This window comes from Poecilia formosa, unplaced genomic scaffold, assembly GCF_000485575.1.
Source record: "Poecilia formosa unplaced genomic scaffold, Poecilia_formosa-5.1.2 Scaffold414, whole genome shotgun sequence".
Taxonomy (NCBI): Eukaryota; Metazoa; Chordata; class Actinopteri; order Cyprinodontiformes; family Poeciliidae; genus Poecilia; species Poecilia formosa.
The window spans coordinates 345888-359647 of NW_006800353.1; the positions used below are offsets into that span (position 1 = coordinate 345888).

General features: G+C 40.1%; 1 protein-coding gene across 1 annotated transcript; it reads left to right on the forward strand.

Annotated features, from left to right (window-relative positions):
* Nucleotides 1–1459: 1459 nt before the first annotated feature.
* Nucleotides 1460–13617, forward strand: thbs4b (thrombospondin 4b). The gene is made up of 16 exons (XM_016663323.1): nt 1460–1736; nt 5266–5466; nt 5884–6134; nt 6240–6342; nt 6498–6580; nt 6665–6716; nt 6800–6960; nt 7943–8080; nt 10342–10419; nt 10530–10682; nt 10767–10871; nt 10939–11046; nt 11555–11714; nt 12497–12615; nt 13235–13287; nt 13383–13617. The coding sequence occupies exons 1-16, from the start codon at nt 1658–1660 to the stop codon at nt 13615–13617; spliced, it is 2079 nt and encodes a 692-aa protein (XP_016518809.1). The 5' UTR covers nt 1460–1657.
* The last annotated feature ends 143 nt before the right edge of the window (nt 13618–13760 follow it).

The following is a 13760-nucleotide window of genomic DNA, read 5'->3' on the forward strand; positions in this document are numbered from 1 at the left end:
ATGGGCCGATGGATAAATGCACCCGAGAGGACAAGCAAAGATAATTATCTTGTATATATTACAAAAGATAAATATATACATTTAGCCTTTGCAATGAAATGTAAACTGAGAAAACCGGGCATTTCACCAAAATATATTTTATTTCAAAACAGTTCAATGTGTTATTTGACAGTTTTTGGTGGGGGTTCAAACTTTTAGAGGGTTAAACACTGTTAACTTTTCATTTTTCAAACAGTTTGTCATCTTGACCTGCACCACAAGGCTGTTCATTTTTAGCCTTGTCTGGGGAGAACAAAAAGAACTCATTGCCGTGAAAATGTTCTTCTTGGTTTGGCCATGGCTTGTTCTGACTCATTGAGTTACATCCATACCGCTCTCTTTAATGTGATTTACAACTGTACAGTACAAGAAATAAAGCTCAGACCGTGTGTAAGGGTCTTAGGGTTTGCTCATATCAGTATTACGAATAAAAATAGTCAAGGGATGCTGTCAGACACATCTGAGGTCTGGTTTTATCTCATCGCCAGCTGCACTGTTCACTGTCTGACCTCATCCACCGCACCGTGACGTGAGTCAGCCCTGCTTCTCCAGAAAACTGATGTGGTTTGTTGGGATCTTGGCTGCAGCTGCCAGCCGTGCACCGGGGGTCTGTGGGGGCCTTCTTTAAAGGATCATTTTGAAAATCCACCCGAGCGCCCGGGATGGAGTGCACGTCAATGTACAACAAAGAACAGCCCAGACGCAGAACAACCTCTAGATGTATGGAAACTATGAGTCACTTGCTGCTGTTTGTTGCTATAGACACTCGTGTTTGTGTTTGTTTGTAAAACCATGTGGTGACCCAGACGACTTTCGAGAATGAACGTTTCAAACATTTTCTGACAAATATTGTTTATGGTTTGGGGGCTCAAAAGCAGCAGGCCAACCAACTGGCTTACACTTTTATGACATAAAAGTGAAACACGAACTTCGTGCAAAAGACGCAAAACTTTAGGTAAGAATTTAGTCTCATCGCCTTCCCCAGGCATGCCGACGACCAGGCCGCCTTGTGAGCCAGCCACCTGTCTGAAGCTGGTTAACACGGCTCGTTAAGGTGTGAGTTCTGGAGCCCTTCTTTCCTGCAAGAGCCCAACGGCAGGAGAGGAAATCTGGGACATTTGGAAAAGGTGTTACATCGAATCCTCTGGAAGGGAGGTAAAAAAAATTTCCCCAGCTCTTCACACTGTCTGAATATAGAAATCAAATTTTCAGAGAATCCCCTCAAGCATGACCCCATATTTCTAAATATACCGTTTTGCTCGTTAACCTGGGATCCTGTGAATCAGGAGCTGCTCGTGATCGGGGGGGAATTGTGAAATAGCCTTGAGGAATCAGCATCTGCTGCTAGGAGCCAAGAATTTCCCCTGGTCACTCCTTCTCTGCATGGGGCAGTCTGAGGAAGGTTTAAAAGCAGGTTCAAGCCCCAATGCTCCTCCCTTAGCAACACTCCTACGATCTCCCCCGTCTTTCTTATTCACAAATCAGATACATACACACAAAATAGTCAACAGTTTAAGAAAGACTGGACATGTCAAGCTTGGCTTACTTCTAATCTAAAAAAAAAAAAAGGAAACCAGTGCAAGATAAGCTTCTGCAGAGAACCTGGTCTGACTCTGAAATGATTTTGTGGACATTCATCATTCTGCTCTCGCAGCTGTTATTAAACCTGTGCTTACATGCAGAAGCCCAGGCTTTGGGTGAGTGTTATCATTTCATTTTGTGTTTCATTGGTATTGCCAATAATAACTTAAATAGCTGGAGTAAAATGCTTCCTTTGTAAAGCTTGCTTTTAAACGTGCTTAGTCTGAATTTCAGCCCACAGAAACAAATAAAATACTGGCATCCTTTTTATTTGGAAGTTGTTGTTTTTTTTAATTCACTGTTATTATGCAATTTTCCCTAATATGTCAGAGAAGATTTAATGGCTCCGCCACTCACTGCCTCACCACACATTTGTTAGATTTAATGGGATAATGGTGAAGCAGACACTGTGAAAGCGAATATCATTTGCAGAGCCGGAGAACATAAAGGCTCAGACGTTCTGAGTGACACTCACAGAGGTGTGAGAAAAATGCTAAATATTCCTGTCAACTGTTGAGGAGATGAGGTAGTCAAATAACTCTTTGTGTTTCTGACAGGAAGTGGGAAAACGAACGAAGACGGTTTAATAGAAGTTTTAAAAACCGTCCTATTGAAGTCCTGCGAGCCAGAACTGTTTGATTAGTTCAGCTTTGAGGAGTTTCAGCTTTCTGGCTCACGTTGATTTAAATGAATTCCTAGCTTGGTCAAACACACGGGAATAATCAGGGATGATCATTTTCTGAACTCCACACTCTCCACTCTCTCTGTGTCTGACACGCACTCGAAATCCAACATGCGCTCATCTTCAAAGTCCCACACAAAAACAGACCCACTGACCGTGAAATGTTTGCATTTCTTAGGTTTTGTACTGATCACACCAGGTGATTGATGGCTCACCTTTCAAGCACTCATTAATCCCCACAGTCCCGTGGTGCCTGGCGTTATGTATACAACCGGTCCAAATTAATCAGCTGTCATTTCCCTTGCAAATTGCAGCTTGCTTGACTGGAATTCACTGAGTGGAACCAATTTGAAACTATTACTCCAGTTTGATTTTAATAGGAATGATCGGTGCAATGGCTTTGCTGATTGCTGAAGTTGGTGAGTTTTGAAATTCCTCAGGAGGTACAAAAAAAATCTCTGTTGAAAAACAAATAAATGATGTAATGAGAAGGGAAAAGGAGGCCTTCATGCAGTGAAAGTATGTATTTTGTTTAGTTCGGTAGCACGATTAAAAAATATGGTTTTAGGATTGAATAGTAATCTGAGCCTAAGCTGTTTGAAATTGTTAAACAGTTTGATTGAGAAGAAAGGATTTAAGGCTAACCAGATATAGCAACTAACCAGTAACTTTAGCGAACCAGTAGAAAAGAAACGCTATGTTTTAAAATAAGATGACCAAATTAACAAAAAATCTTCTAAATGTTGACATACAACCATTACAGACAAAAAAATAAATAAATCTGTGACTAACTCACCACTTGTTGTTCCTGCTGACTTACAAGCTAATGTTGTCACTTTAACACTGTAACACAGCTAGCTAGATGCTACAGGAAGTGAGTCCTGTCAACACTGGAACACATAGAAACTTTGAAATAAGATTTTCTTTCTATTTGTACCACATGAAAACTGAATATTTGCCAGTAATAATTGCCAATAGTGTTTATTTTTTATTAGCTGCTTAGATTGTTCTTAGGATTTAATAGTCCTAAGAAATCGCTAAGAAATGTTAGCTAACATGATAAAAGCTCCTTCTGCAATAAGTTGTTGCTGCCAGTTTTATTGTGAAAAAGGAACACCAAAGGATTTTATAAGAAAATGCCTAATTATCCTCATATTCATCCATTAGAACATCTTTGCTGAGCTCAATATATGATATAAATTAACCAGCAAAAAAAAAAAACTCATTAAGACTAAAACCGCTTTTCCAAAAGTGACATCGCTTTATCGAGGTTTGTTTTTAATTTTACAGGAGTGGAAACATAAAAAGCATAACATGAAAAGCACACATCAAAAATATAAAAATAAATAATAAGCGGTAATTGGCCTCTACTTGTATAGCACTTTGGTCTGCTTCGACGATTTGACGATTTCAAACGTTTTACACTTTAATCAGTCATTCACCCATTCATACACACATTCACACACTGATTGTGGCAAATTGCATTGAGGATATAGTAGTTAAGCGATTCTAATTAATTAAAATAATTAAAAAAAAATGTGCTGCAAGATGTGAGAGTATTATCTGCTAATATCCATAAAAGCACCTTAACCCTGACTTCACATTTTTACTTTCAAGCAAAAAGCATAAATGAGAGCCTTGAGTTTTATATCGGTCCATTTTCATTAGCCAGCATAGTAATTGCCTAATGAGATGTCAGACAGTTTATGTAAAGTGTATTCCAATGCTGATGATTTATTTCTGCCATTACTCATCCAGTTTGACATCATTTAAAAACAAAAGAGTGGAATAAAAAACTCTATTTTTGTATTTGTTTTGTTTTTTACACTAAAGCTCAAATGCAAAGAATTAGGTAAGCAGCAAACCAAAGAATGTTTTTACCATTTGCTTCCTTAATAGTAAACTAACCGTGTCTGATTTATGTGCTGCCTCTGAGGGTAGGACATGTCTCAGGATTGCTTTATAGCTTTGAACTGATCTTGTTTTATGGAGCTTGAAATTTGAGTGTTAATCAGGAGGGTGAAATGAAATACTTTCTCTGGGTATCTTCTTGTGAACGATACCATTGACCCTTAAACGCCTTCAGTCTGGAAGACTCATGAATAACATATCTTTGCATGAGGTGTATATATGTTTATAGTGTAAAAGATACTCTAAGGGCCTAGATGTTGCTTTGTTATTTTGTTTTGTGAGCTTCATCTGGTTTGACCATAAACACAGCTGCTGTACTTGGCTTTCATACAAAAAAGAAGCATATTTTTTCCTAAAAAGCTATCAAAAAAACCATACATTCAGCGACTCACTCCCATGTGATGGCTTACATTTCTGTCCCATGAATTAGAAATATATGTTTCAAAGTAAAAAAAGGAGAATTTTCATCTGAGGGAGTCTTGGAAAAAAAAAAAAAAAAGGCTACACTTTGAAACCATTTGGGAGTAATTTTGCCCCGTCTGAACGGATGCCTTTGCTGACTGCTTTATGGTACTTGTGTATTCACAGTGTTTGCAGATGGTGAACTAAAGATTCAATGCCAATCCTTCTGTGGTCGTAACAACTCCCAAGTTACTTCATTAAAGGGAAATTCTAACCATGAAAATTAGTGGGGGTTAGGGGGTTTGTAATATTTTGTTCCTCTTCTGCATTTGCCTTCCAAATTCTGCCATGCTTCTGACCATACATTTACTCAAAGAAGTATCCCAGATCTCAGTCACCTTTATTAAAGACCCGACATGAAACTAAGGTTTGAGTCCACAGCTTTAATTTACTTCAAGTCCTATTTTTATGTATTTCCTCTGATCCTGCCAAGTTTGCACAGAAATCTCCAAGAACAACAAACACTCGGTCATCATCATCACGTTCTTGTCGACTCAAAGCGAGTTTACACCCGAGCGTGGCTGCAGGTAGCAAAATATTCATACCTCATCATTCGCTGCTTGTGTGCTTCATTTCTCTTTCCCTGTCAGCAGTCTACGATCTGCTCACCTCGCCTGACTGCTTGCCAGACCTGCTGCAGGGAGGTTTGGCTGAACAAGGGGTGAACGAGGCTTTCATCTTAACCACCTTCAAGCTGCAGCCCAAGACTGGAACCACACTGTTTGGCCTGTTCAACCCGAGGGACAACAGCAAGTATTTTGAGTTCACCGTAATGGGGAAGCTCAACCGGGGTAAGTAGACTAGAAACAGGAGATGGTACTGGAAAGCTGCGCCGATCAATAATTTTTGACCCGCGTTTTTCAGCAGCACAACTCTCAGCTGAATGCTATTTGACAACTGATCAAATGCAACAGGGAGTAAATGCAAGGCAAAAACAATCAAAGGTCAATGTTGTGTTTACAGAAGAAAAATTGTGTATGTGAAGAGATTCTCACTTTTTTTATTTACATGTATATTAACTTTGTGTCAAAATAACTTTCATTTTAACCAAGATCTCCATTTGGCAAAAGGAGAATATTTTGATCATTTTTAGCATATTTTAGCATAATTTACATGTCGGCATGTAACTGTGGTATTGTGGAAGTAAATGCTCTCATATTTTCCCTCTTTTTTTCTTCTCTCTCCTACATGGTTGTAACTTCTCGAAGCCGTGCTACGTTACTTGCGGACCGACAAGAGAATGAGCTCCGTTAGCTTCAACAACCTTGTGCTGGCGGACGGCCAGCAGCACCGGCTGTTGTTCCACCTGAAGGGTCTGCAGCAGCAGGGGCCAGGCGGGGTGGAGCTACATCTGGACTGCAGGCTGGTTGAGACGGTCCGGGATCTTCCTGCCGCCTTCCAGGGTTTGCCAGCGGGGTACGGCATGGTGGAGCTAAAGACAATGCAAGCCAGGGATCAGGTAACATGTTCCTTACAATAACTGCGCACTGAAGGCCCAACTTTCTGTCTCTCACGTGTTCAAAGACAGACGCACAAAGCATAACCTTTTGTGTTGCTCTAACAGGAGAGCTTAGATGAGCTGAAACTGGTGGTTGGGGACTCGTTTGAAAATGTTGCATCATTGCAAGACTGTCATTTTCAGCAAAGAGATTCGGTTCAAACTTTAGGTAAGAATCTATTTGGTGAGTAATTGCCCAATGAGAAGGCTAAATACTTCCCCTGACAACATCCCTAGTCATAAAAACAACATCTAGAATCCAGTTAATGAGAATATCCCCCGCTGTTGTTCCGGTTAAGCAACATAACATTGCCTTTCTTGTAGGGGTCAACACAAAGCAGCTGTCAAATCAAATGCTGGAGTTAACAAAGGTGATAAACGAGCTGAAAGACGTTCTCATCCAGCAGGTAACTTACTTCAAACAGTTTCTCTGAGCCTTCTCCATCCCTTCCTCTTCGGCACTTACCTTCCGACCGGACAATCTCTTTCAGGTCAAGGAAACATCTTTTCTCCGAAACACTATTTCAGAGTGTCAGGCTTGTGGTAAGAACATTTTCTTGTGTCGGTTTCATTCACCAGAAATAGACGTAATGTGAAACAACTGTGTTTTTGATTGTGATTTCAAGGTCTGGGTGGAACAGAGGTGGTTCCAGAGGTGAAACCGAGATGTGCTCCTGGTGTCTGTTTCCGCGATGATATGTGTATCGAGACAGCGAATGGTGTGGAGTGTGCACCCTGTCCTGACGGGTACACTGGAGATGGCTTCAACTGTGATGATGTTGATGAGGTAAAGTCTGACTCAATGGTTTGTTTGCCCTTCTTCCTATATTTAAATCAGTTAAATAACTATACATTTTGGCCATGTTGTATCAGGAGCTGCCTTAGGCATATCTGTTATTAACTGTTACATGCAGTAGCTTTAGATTTATGTCTAAATACTTTAATTACCACAATGTTTTTGCACACGACAAAAGTTTTTTGCTGCACAAACACAACAAGTTAATGCAGCTAAGGTTTACCACTGCCTTCAAATTGCCACAAGTATTACTTCTGGATGCATGAAACTGAGGGTGAAACTGACTGGATGATCTACTTTTTGATCAACTGGACAAACAAATGTCAGATCACTACAGGAGACTCATAAAGTCCTGAAAATCCATACCCTGGCAGTCACAAGATCCTGAAGTATGAAAAAGAAATGAATAAAAACCAGATGGTGTTGTCACTACTTATGTGACAACACAGTGAACTCCACACCACTGATCCCTATTCAGAAAGGAAAACCACTAACAGGGATGTCCATTAAATCAAAGCAAACACATTGGTCTCGCAGAATATTGTTTTTTTATTGCTGTTTTCTTGCACCATGAGTAATTTCCCATACCTCTTAGGATTCATTATAATTTTTTTTGGCCATATTGGGGAACTTTTAGAAGCAGGTGCAAACAGAAACTGTCAGAGGGACCATCAATCAGAGGCATAGGGTCTGATGACACTTCAAGGGCCCGAACATGGCATAGAGGTAAAAGTGCTGGAAAGAGATAGAAGTTCGTAAATCTTCTGAACATAAGTAGAAGAAGGTGTGTGTGTGTTTCTCTGTTTGTGCTGGCCCATTTCAGAGGGCTGGCCCCTTCAGCCTCTCTTTTTGTTTTTTCAACCCTTTCATTAGCAAAAAGGTCACCGGGTCCAGAAACTTTTAGAGAGAAGCCCTGTGAGGAACACGTACATTTCTGCTGCTTCAGCAGAGCTCATGTCCTCCTTTTCTGCAGTGTCAGTTTAACCCCTGCTTCCCCGGAGTGAAGTGCGTTAACACCGCCCCTGGCTTCCGCTGCGACGCCTGCCCGCTGGGTTACGCCGGCCTGCCGGTGGAGGGCGTGGGCATTTTGTTTGCTCAAACCAACAAACAGGTATGAGTTAAACAAGAAGGAAGCAGCACAATTTAACAATCACTTTTTTTTTTTTTTGAGTGATTATTTTTTTCTTGAAAGCAAATCAAAAAGAAAACCTGAAATCGACCTACTGCTTTGTGTGATTTTTTTATTTTATTTATTAAGCTTGCAACATTTGATTTACTTTCTGTTTTAACACGACTGAAAGTTTCACTCTAAGTTCAAATCTTCAAATCTTCACTTTGTCTCCATCAAACAAACATTAACTGCATTCAAAGTTAAAACTCATCTTCAGAATAAACGAATCTTGTGAATTCTCAAGAGAAATAGCTGACTAAAAGCCGGTTCTGACAAAAGCAGGTAAAGATTAAAAATTAGAAAATGTCTCAAAATGTGGGGGGAGAGCTAAGTTGATTTAAGAGGACTTTTCAGTAGGATAAAAAAAGAGAGAAAACAGCATTTTGGATTCACAAGAACAAGATGAGACAAGACTTTAACAATAGACAACTAAGTATCCTTTTTTCTGTTTGTTGTTCATTTTAAAAACAAGTGAACAATGTGTAATCAGGGTAGAATATTGTGCAATTCGATGCATTTTTTTGTATATACTCGCCAACTACTTGAACAGTATAACACTGACTTGAAATTCTAAAACAATTTCAGCTTTAGCATTAGCTGTCATGTCTTACCCAGTAACAGCATGGGCACAGCGTTTACAATTCATCCACCGTACTTCCTGTCCTTGTTTCTTAATATGCTCTTGAAATACTGCCAGATAAACAATGTAAAAGTAGCACAAGCTTTTGTAACTGAATGCTGCGAGCCAATCCAAAGAGAAGTCTTTGCTCTGTCAAGACAACATAAGAACTCTTTCTTTCTTTGTTAGTTTGAAATATGAGTCTCAGAGATTATGTTCTGCACACAGTTAAAGCCCTATTGTTAGCACTCAGATTCACATCTCAGACACTTATTTAACAGACAATGTCTCGCTGTCAGCAACCAGGTAGCACAGGTGAGGTGGATTTCTCTTAGAGGAGAAACAATGTGACGTTTTAATATCACAAGATCTCGTGCCATAAGAACTCATTACACACCCGCTTCTCAGTTTGGAAACTTTCAGAAAGGTATTACATTTACAGTCAAACGTCTGATGAGTACTTTCAATTTTAATGTGACCCAACTGAAAACCTAACAATAAAACCCAAAGTTTTATTAATTACATTATAAACCATGTTTTCTGGTTAACAATCTAAAACCCAAAGCAATGTCTGCTGCATATGCATAAATGAACTGTGCAACAAATGGAGAGGACAGTGGGTTGTTTTATAATCACATCTACTGTAGCTGAGAGCTGATTTCTTGCATTTTTGGGTACAAAAATAGTGATTTTAGTCTTTCCTGCATTGACTTAAAAACCTCTGACTCACCCATTCATATTTTGCGATACAAAGACTATGATATGATGATTATAAATGCCATCAAAATAGATCCTGAGAAAGTTGTAGTAGTCCATAAAGCCACTTAAGATGGCTGAGAAAAAGGCGAGCTGAGAGTGGTGCCTTGAGGAACCCCTTATGCAATCTTTGTTTGGTCAGATTTTAAGTTAAAAACCAACATATTACAAGACAATTAGCCTCTTTCAAATCTGTTTATAAAATTGTTATGATAAATTGAGTCAAATCAGTGTTAAATCATGACCCATTTAACACTTATTCCACAAACCTGTATTTTTTATTTTTTATTTTTGAGGCTTTGAGGTTAAAAGATGTTTAAAAGATGTTCAATCACTAAAAGAGTTTGTAGAAGATATTTGCACACGACGACAAGCAAACTTCTTGTAATTTCATATGATATAAGTTTAAAACATTATGTCTTTATAACACAGAAAAAAAAAACTTGCGTTAGCCATGTGTCAGTTTAAGACTGAACCTCTACCTGATTAGTGCATATTATTCGCAGCTAATGTGACAGTTTCCAGTGTAAGGTCAGACATTCATAAATCAAGTCTTGGACTATCAAGCTGTGTTGTTTTTAATTGAATTTTAAATGCAGCCATAATGTAATATACATGTGGAGTTCAAATATTTACAATATTCTACGTTTTAATTATTAACTCTGTAATTTGTTATTCACCGACTCCACATAGGGGACGGCTTTTTGCTGTCGGGGATATTTCTAAACAGATTCATTAATGAAACAATGCGTTTTGTAGAATTTGTCACAAAGCCAAACACTGTAATTCATTTTGGACTCATTTGCTCCTTTTCCACCCATTTCAGGTCTGCGATGACATTGATGAATGCAAAGGACCCGACAACGGAGGCTGCACTGCAAACTCAATCTGTCACAACTCTGTGGTAAGAATGCACTCCGGCCAACACACGCGGATCATGCTGGGCGTTTTCTTCTCATTTTGATTTACATTGCTGTTCCAAGTCATTCACAGCTGCCCTGATTCCTCCCACAGGGCTCCTTTTACTGTGGCAGCTGTAAGACTGGGTTCACAGGAGATCAGGTGAGGGGCTGCGAGCCAGAGCTCAGCTGTGGAAACAGCCTGACCAACCCCTGCGACATCAATGCCGAGTGCATTCGAGAAAGAGATGGCTCTATTTCTTGTCAGGTAGGATTTAAAGCCCACATTTCTGCACTCCGGCGTCTGACTCGGTGGTGCTCTTTCTGAAAGGTGTTTCATTTGCTTTCTCAGTGTGGAATTGGCTGGGCGGGAAACGGATACCTGTGCGGGAAAGACACGGACATTGATGGATACCCGGATGAAAAACTCAAGTGCAAGGACGCAAACTGTAGAAAGGTACGCAAAGTGGATGTCTATCGAAGGCGACAGGAAAGAACTCTATCTAACCTTCTTGTCTCTGCAGGATAATTGCATCTTTGTTCCCAACTCTGGTCAAGAGGACGCCGACAGGGATGGCCAGGGAGACGCCTGTGATGACGATGCAGATGGTGACGGTATTCCCAATGAGCAGGTCAGTCAAAATCTGACTGGAAGTTCATCAGCATCCTTTTTTTTTATTCATTAATAAAGTGCCTTGCAAAAGTGTTCTCTTAAACTTTTTGCATTTTGTTACTTTACAACCAGAAACGTCAAAGTCATTTACTAATGTGAAACAGCTCGTAAGTCAAATAAAACAGGGGCACTAATAGGATTTATTCTTATGCGTTAGACATTAGCTCAGGATGGCCAAGTCAAAGTAAAGTTCCAAATCTTTCAAGTGTGTGTGTGTGTTCACAGAAGTCCTCCACCCAGCACTAAGACTGTACTAAGAATGTAAAGAAGACCAAAACTGATAAAGACATACACCATCTGACTTACAACACACACCACAATTTTAAAGTTGTGTTGTTTTTTTATAATCCAACAGAAACTTTGTATTGTTCTACTTCATAAAATCCCAACGCATTATAATCCTCATGGCTGTAACCTGCAAAATGTGAAAATGTTCAGTTTGGATCAGACGTCCGTGTCTCCTGCAGGACAACTGCCGGTTGAAGCCCAACGTGGATCAGAGGAACAGCGATGCAGACAGCCACGGCGACGCCTGTGACAACTGTCGCGTGGTGAACAACCCCGACCAGCGGGACACTGACGGAGACGGCAAAGGAGATGCCTGCGATGATGACATGGACGGAGACGGTATGGAGAGAAATTACATCACCAACACTGACGTTTGCGTTATATAACCGAACATCACTGAAGGCTCTTAAAGTTATCTGCGCCGTCTTCCATGTTTCCACGTAAATGTTCTTATGTTAACTTATGAAGTAAAAGAAGGAAAAAAAAAAAAAGGAGACAAGCAGATGCCACTGTCCAACATCCCTCCAAATCACATTGTCTCAATGCATCACCGAAGACTACTGTGATGGGATTCATAAGCAAGCAGAGGCGGAAGAGGACTGAAAATGGTGGTGGTGGGGGGGGAGGGAGGTGGAGAAAAATAAGTCAAATCCAATCTCAGGCTGACCCAAGAGCAAAAACATGCTTTGATCATTCACTGGTATGATTACACCTAAAAAAAAAAAAAAACCTGTAGGACAGAAGATAGCTTTTCTTCCTCCACTGCTGTTTGAGCTGCTTGACCTTTCTAGGTTTGTGGTGCAGCTACTGCCTCCATGCGATGAATAAAAATACAATCAGGGCGCAAACTGAATGAACGCGTACAGCAAGTACAACAGTGCCCCCAAGTGGTCAGCGTGCAAAGAACAGGGTGTGAACATTTTAGAACGTGAATTAATTTTAGTCATCTGTCCATTTTTTTTTCTTTGACTCATCAATATGGCTTTCCACCTTAATAACTGCATTAGTGAAATCCGTAAATGATTGTACTTTTGTGCTAAAGCTGATTTTTTTTTTCTTTTAACATATTTGACAAGAATTCAACTATCCAGTGTGTGTGTGTGTGTGTGTTGTGTGAATAGGTGTGAGAAATTTCCTGGACAACTGCCAGCGTGTCCAGAACAGAGACCAGCTGGACCGGGACGGAGACGGCGTGGGAGACGCTTGCGACAGCTGCCCTGACATCCCCAACCCAAACCAGGTGGAGCAAAGTCACATAGATATAAACCATAGAGCAACTAATTCTTCACACGCACAGACATGCCTGTAATGTCAAGGTCATCTCATAAAAGCAAAGCACATGTTGTTATATTACAGCCTTGCACTTTAATGTATTTTATAAGTATTTTATGCAGACCACCAGAAAGTAATAGTGGAATAAAAATGATATACGAGTTACAACATTTTTTTTTACATTAGTGCATATAAACTGAGCCCCTGTCTCTCAGAAAATCCAGTGCAACCAATTTATTTCAGACATCAGCCAGTTAGTTATGTATTCCACTAACTGGGTGGAATAACCTCAGTATACAAATACTGATGGAAATATACCCCAAAAGATTTGCAACTATCAATGCTGTCAAAAGTTTTTCCACAACTTATTCCACAAAGGTTAGAATGACTGATACAAATTCATGCCACAATTTGCTTTTTTTTTGTTGTTGTAAAAACATTCTCAAACATGTGAAATCATGCATCATTTCCTGCCACTGCACTGCTACGCACCACTTCATGTTGGTCTGTCTCATTAAGTCCTAACAAATACAATGAAAAGCCGTTGTGTGACGTGTTGAATTAAACCCCTTTCTTTTCCCTTTCAGTCTGACGTTGATAACGACCTGGTTGGAGACTCGTGCGACACAAACCAAGACAGGTAAAAAAACAACAACAAAAAAAACCTGTCAACGTGTGTGTTTCTGTGAGGTTTATTATTGTTAATGCCATGTTTCTGTGTCACTTCCTCTGTAGCGATGGCGATGGTCACCAGGATACCAAGGACAATTGTCCACTAGTGATTAACAGCTCACAGCTGGACACCGACAAAGACGGAGTGGGAGACGAATGTGACGACGACGATGACAATGACGGGATCCCAGATACTCTGCCGCCGGGTCCGGACAACTGCAGGCTGGTGCCCAACCCTGACCAGATCGATGACAACAGTGAGTTTAAGCAGATGAGAGTTATCTGCGCCTCACAGTAAAATTAGTGCAATCACTAAATTGTCCTGGAGTGCTAAAACCCGCATTTCTGTTCAAGGTAAAATTTAACTTGGTGTGCACATCCTCCGTGAAATGTTGCTGGCTGCCATTTTTTTTTTTTTTTTTTTTTTTTTTTTTTTTTTTT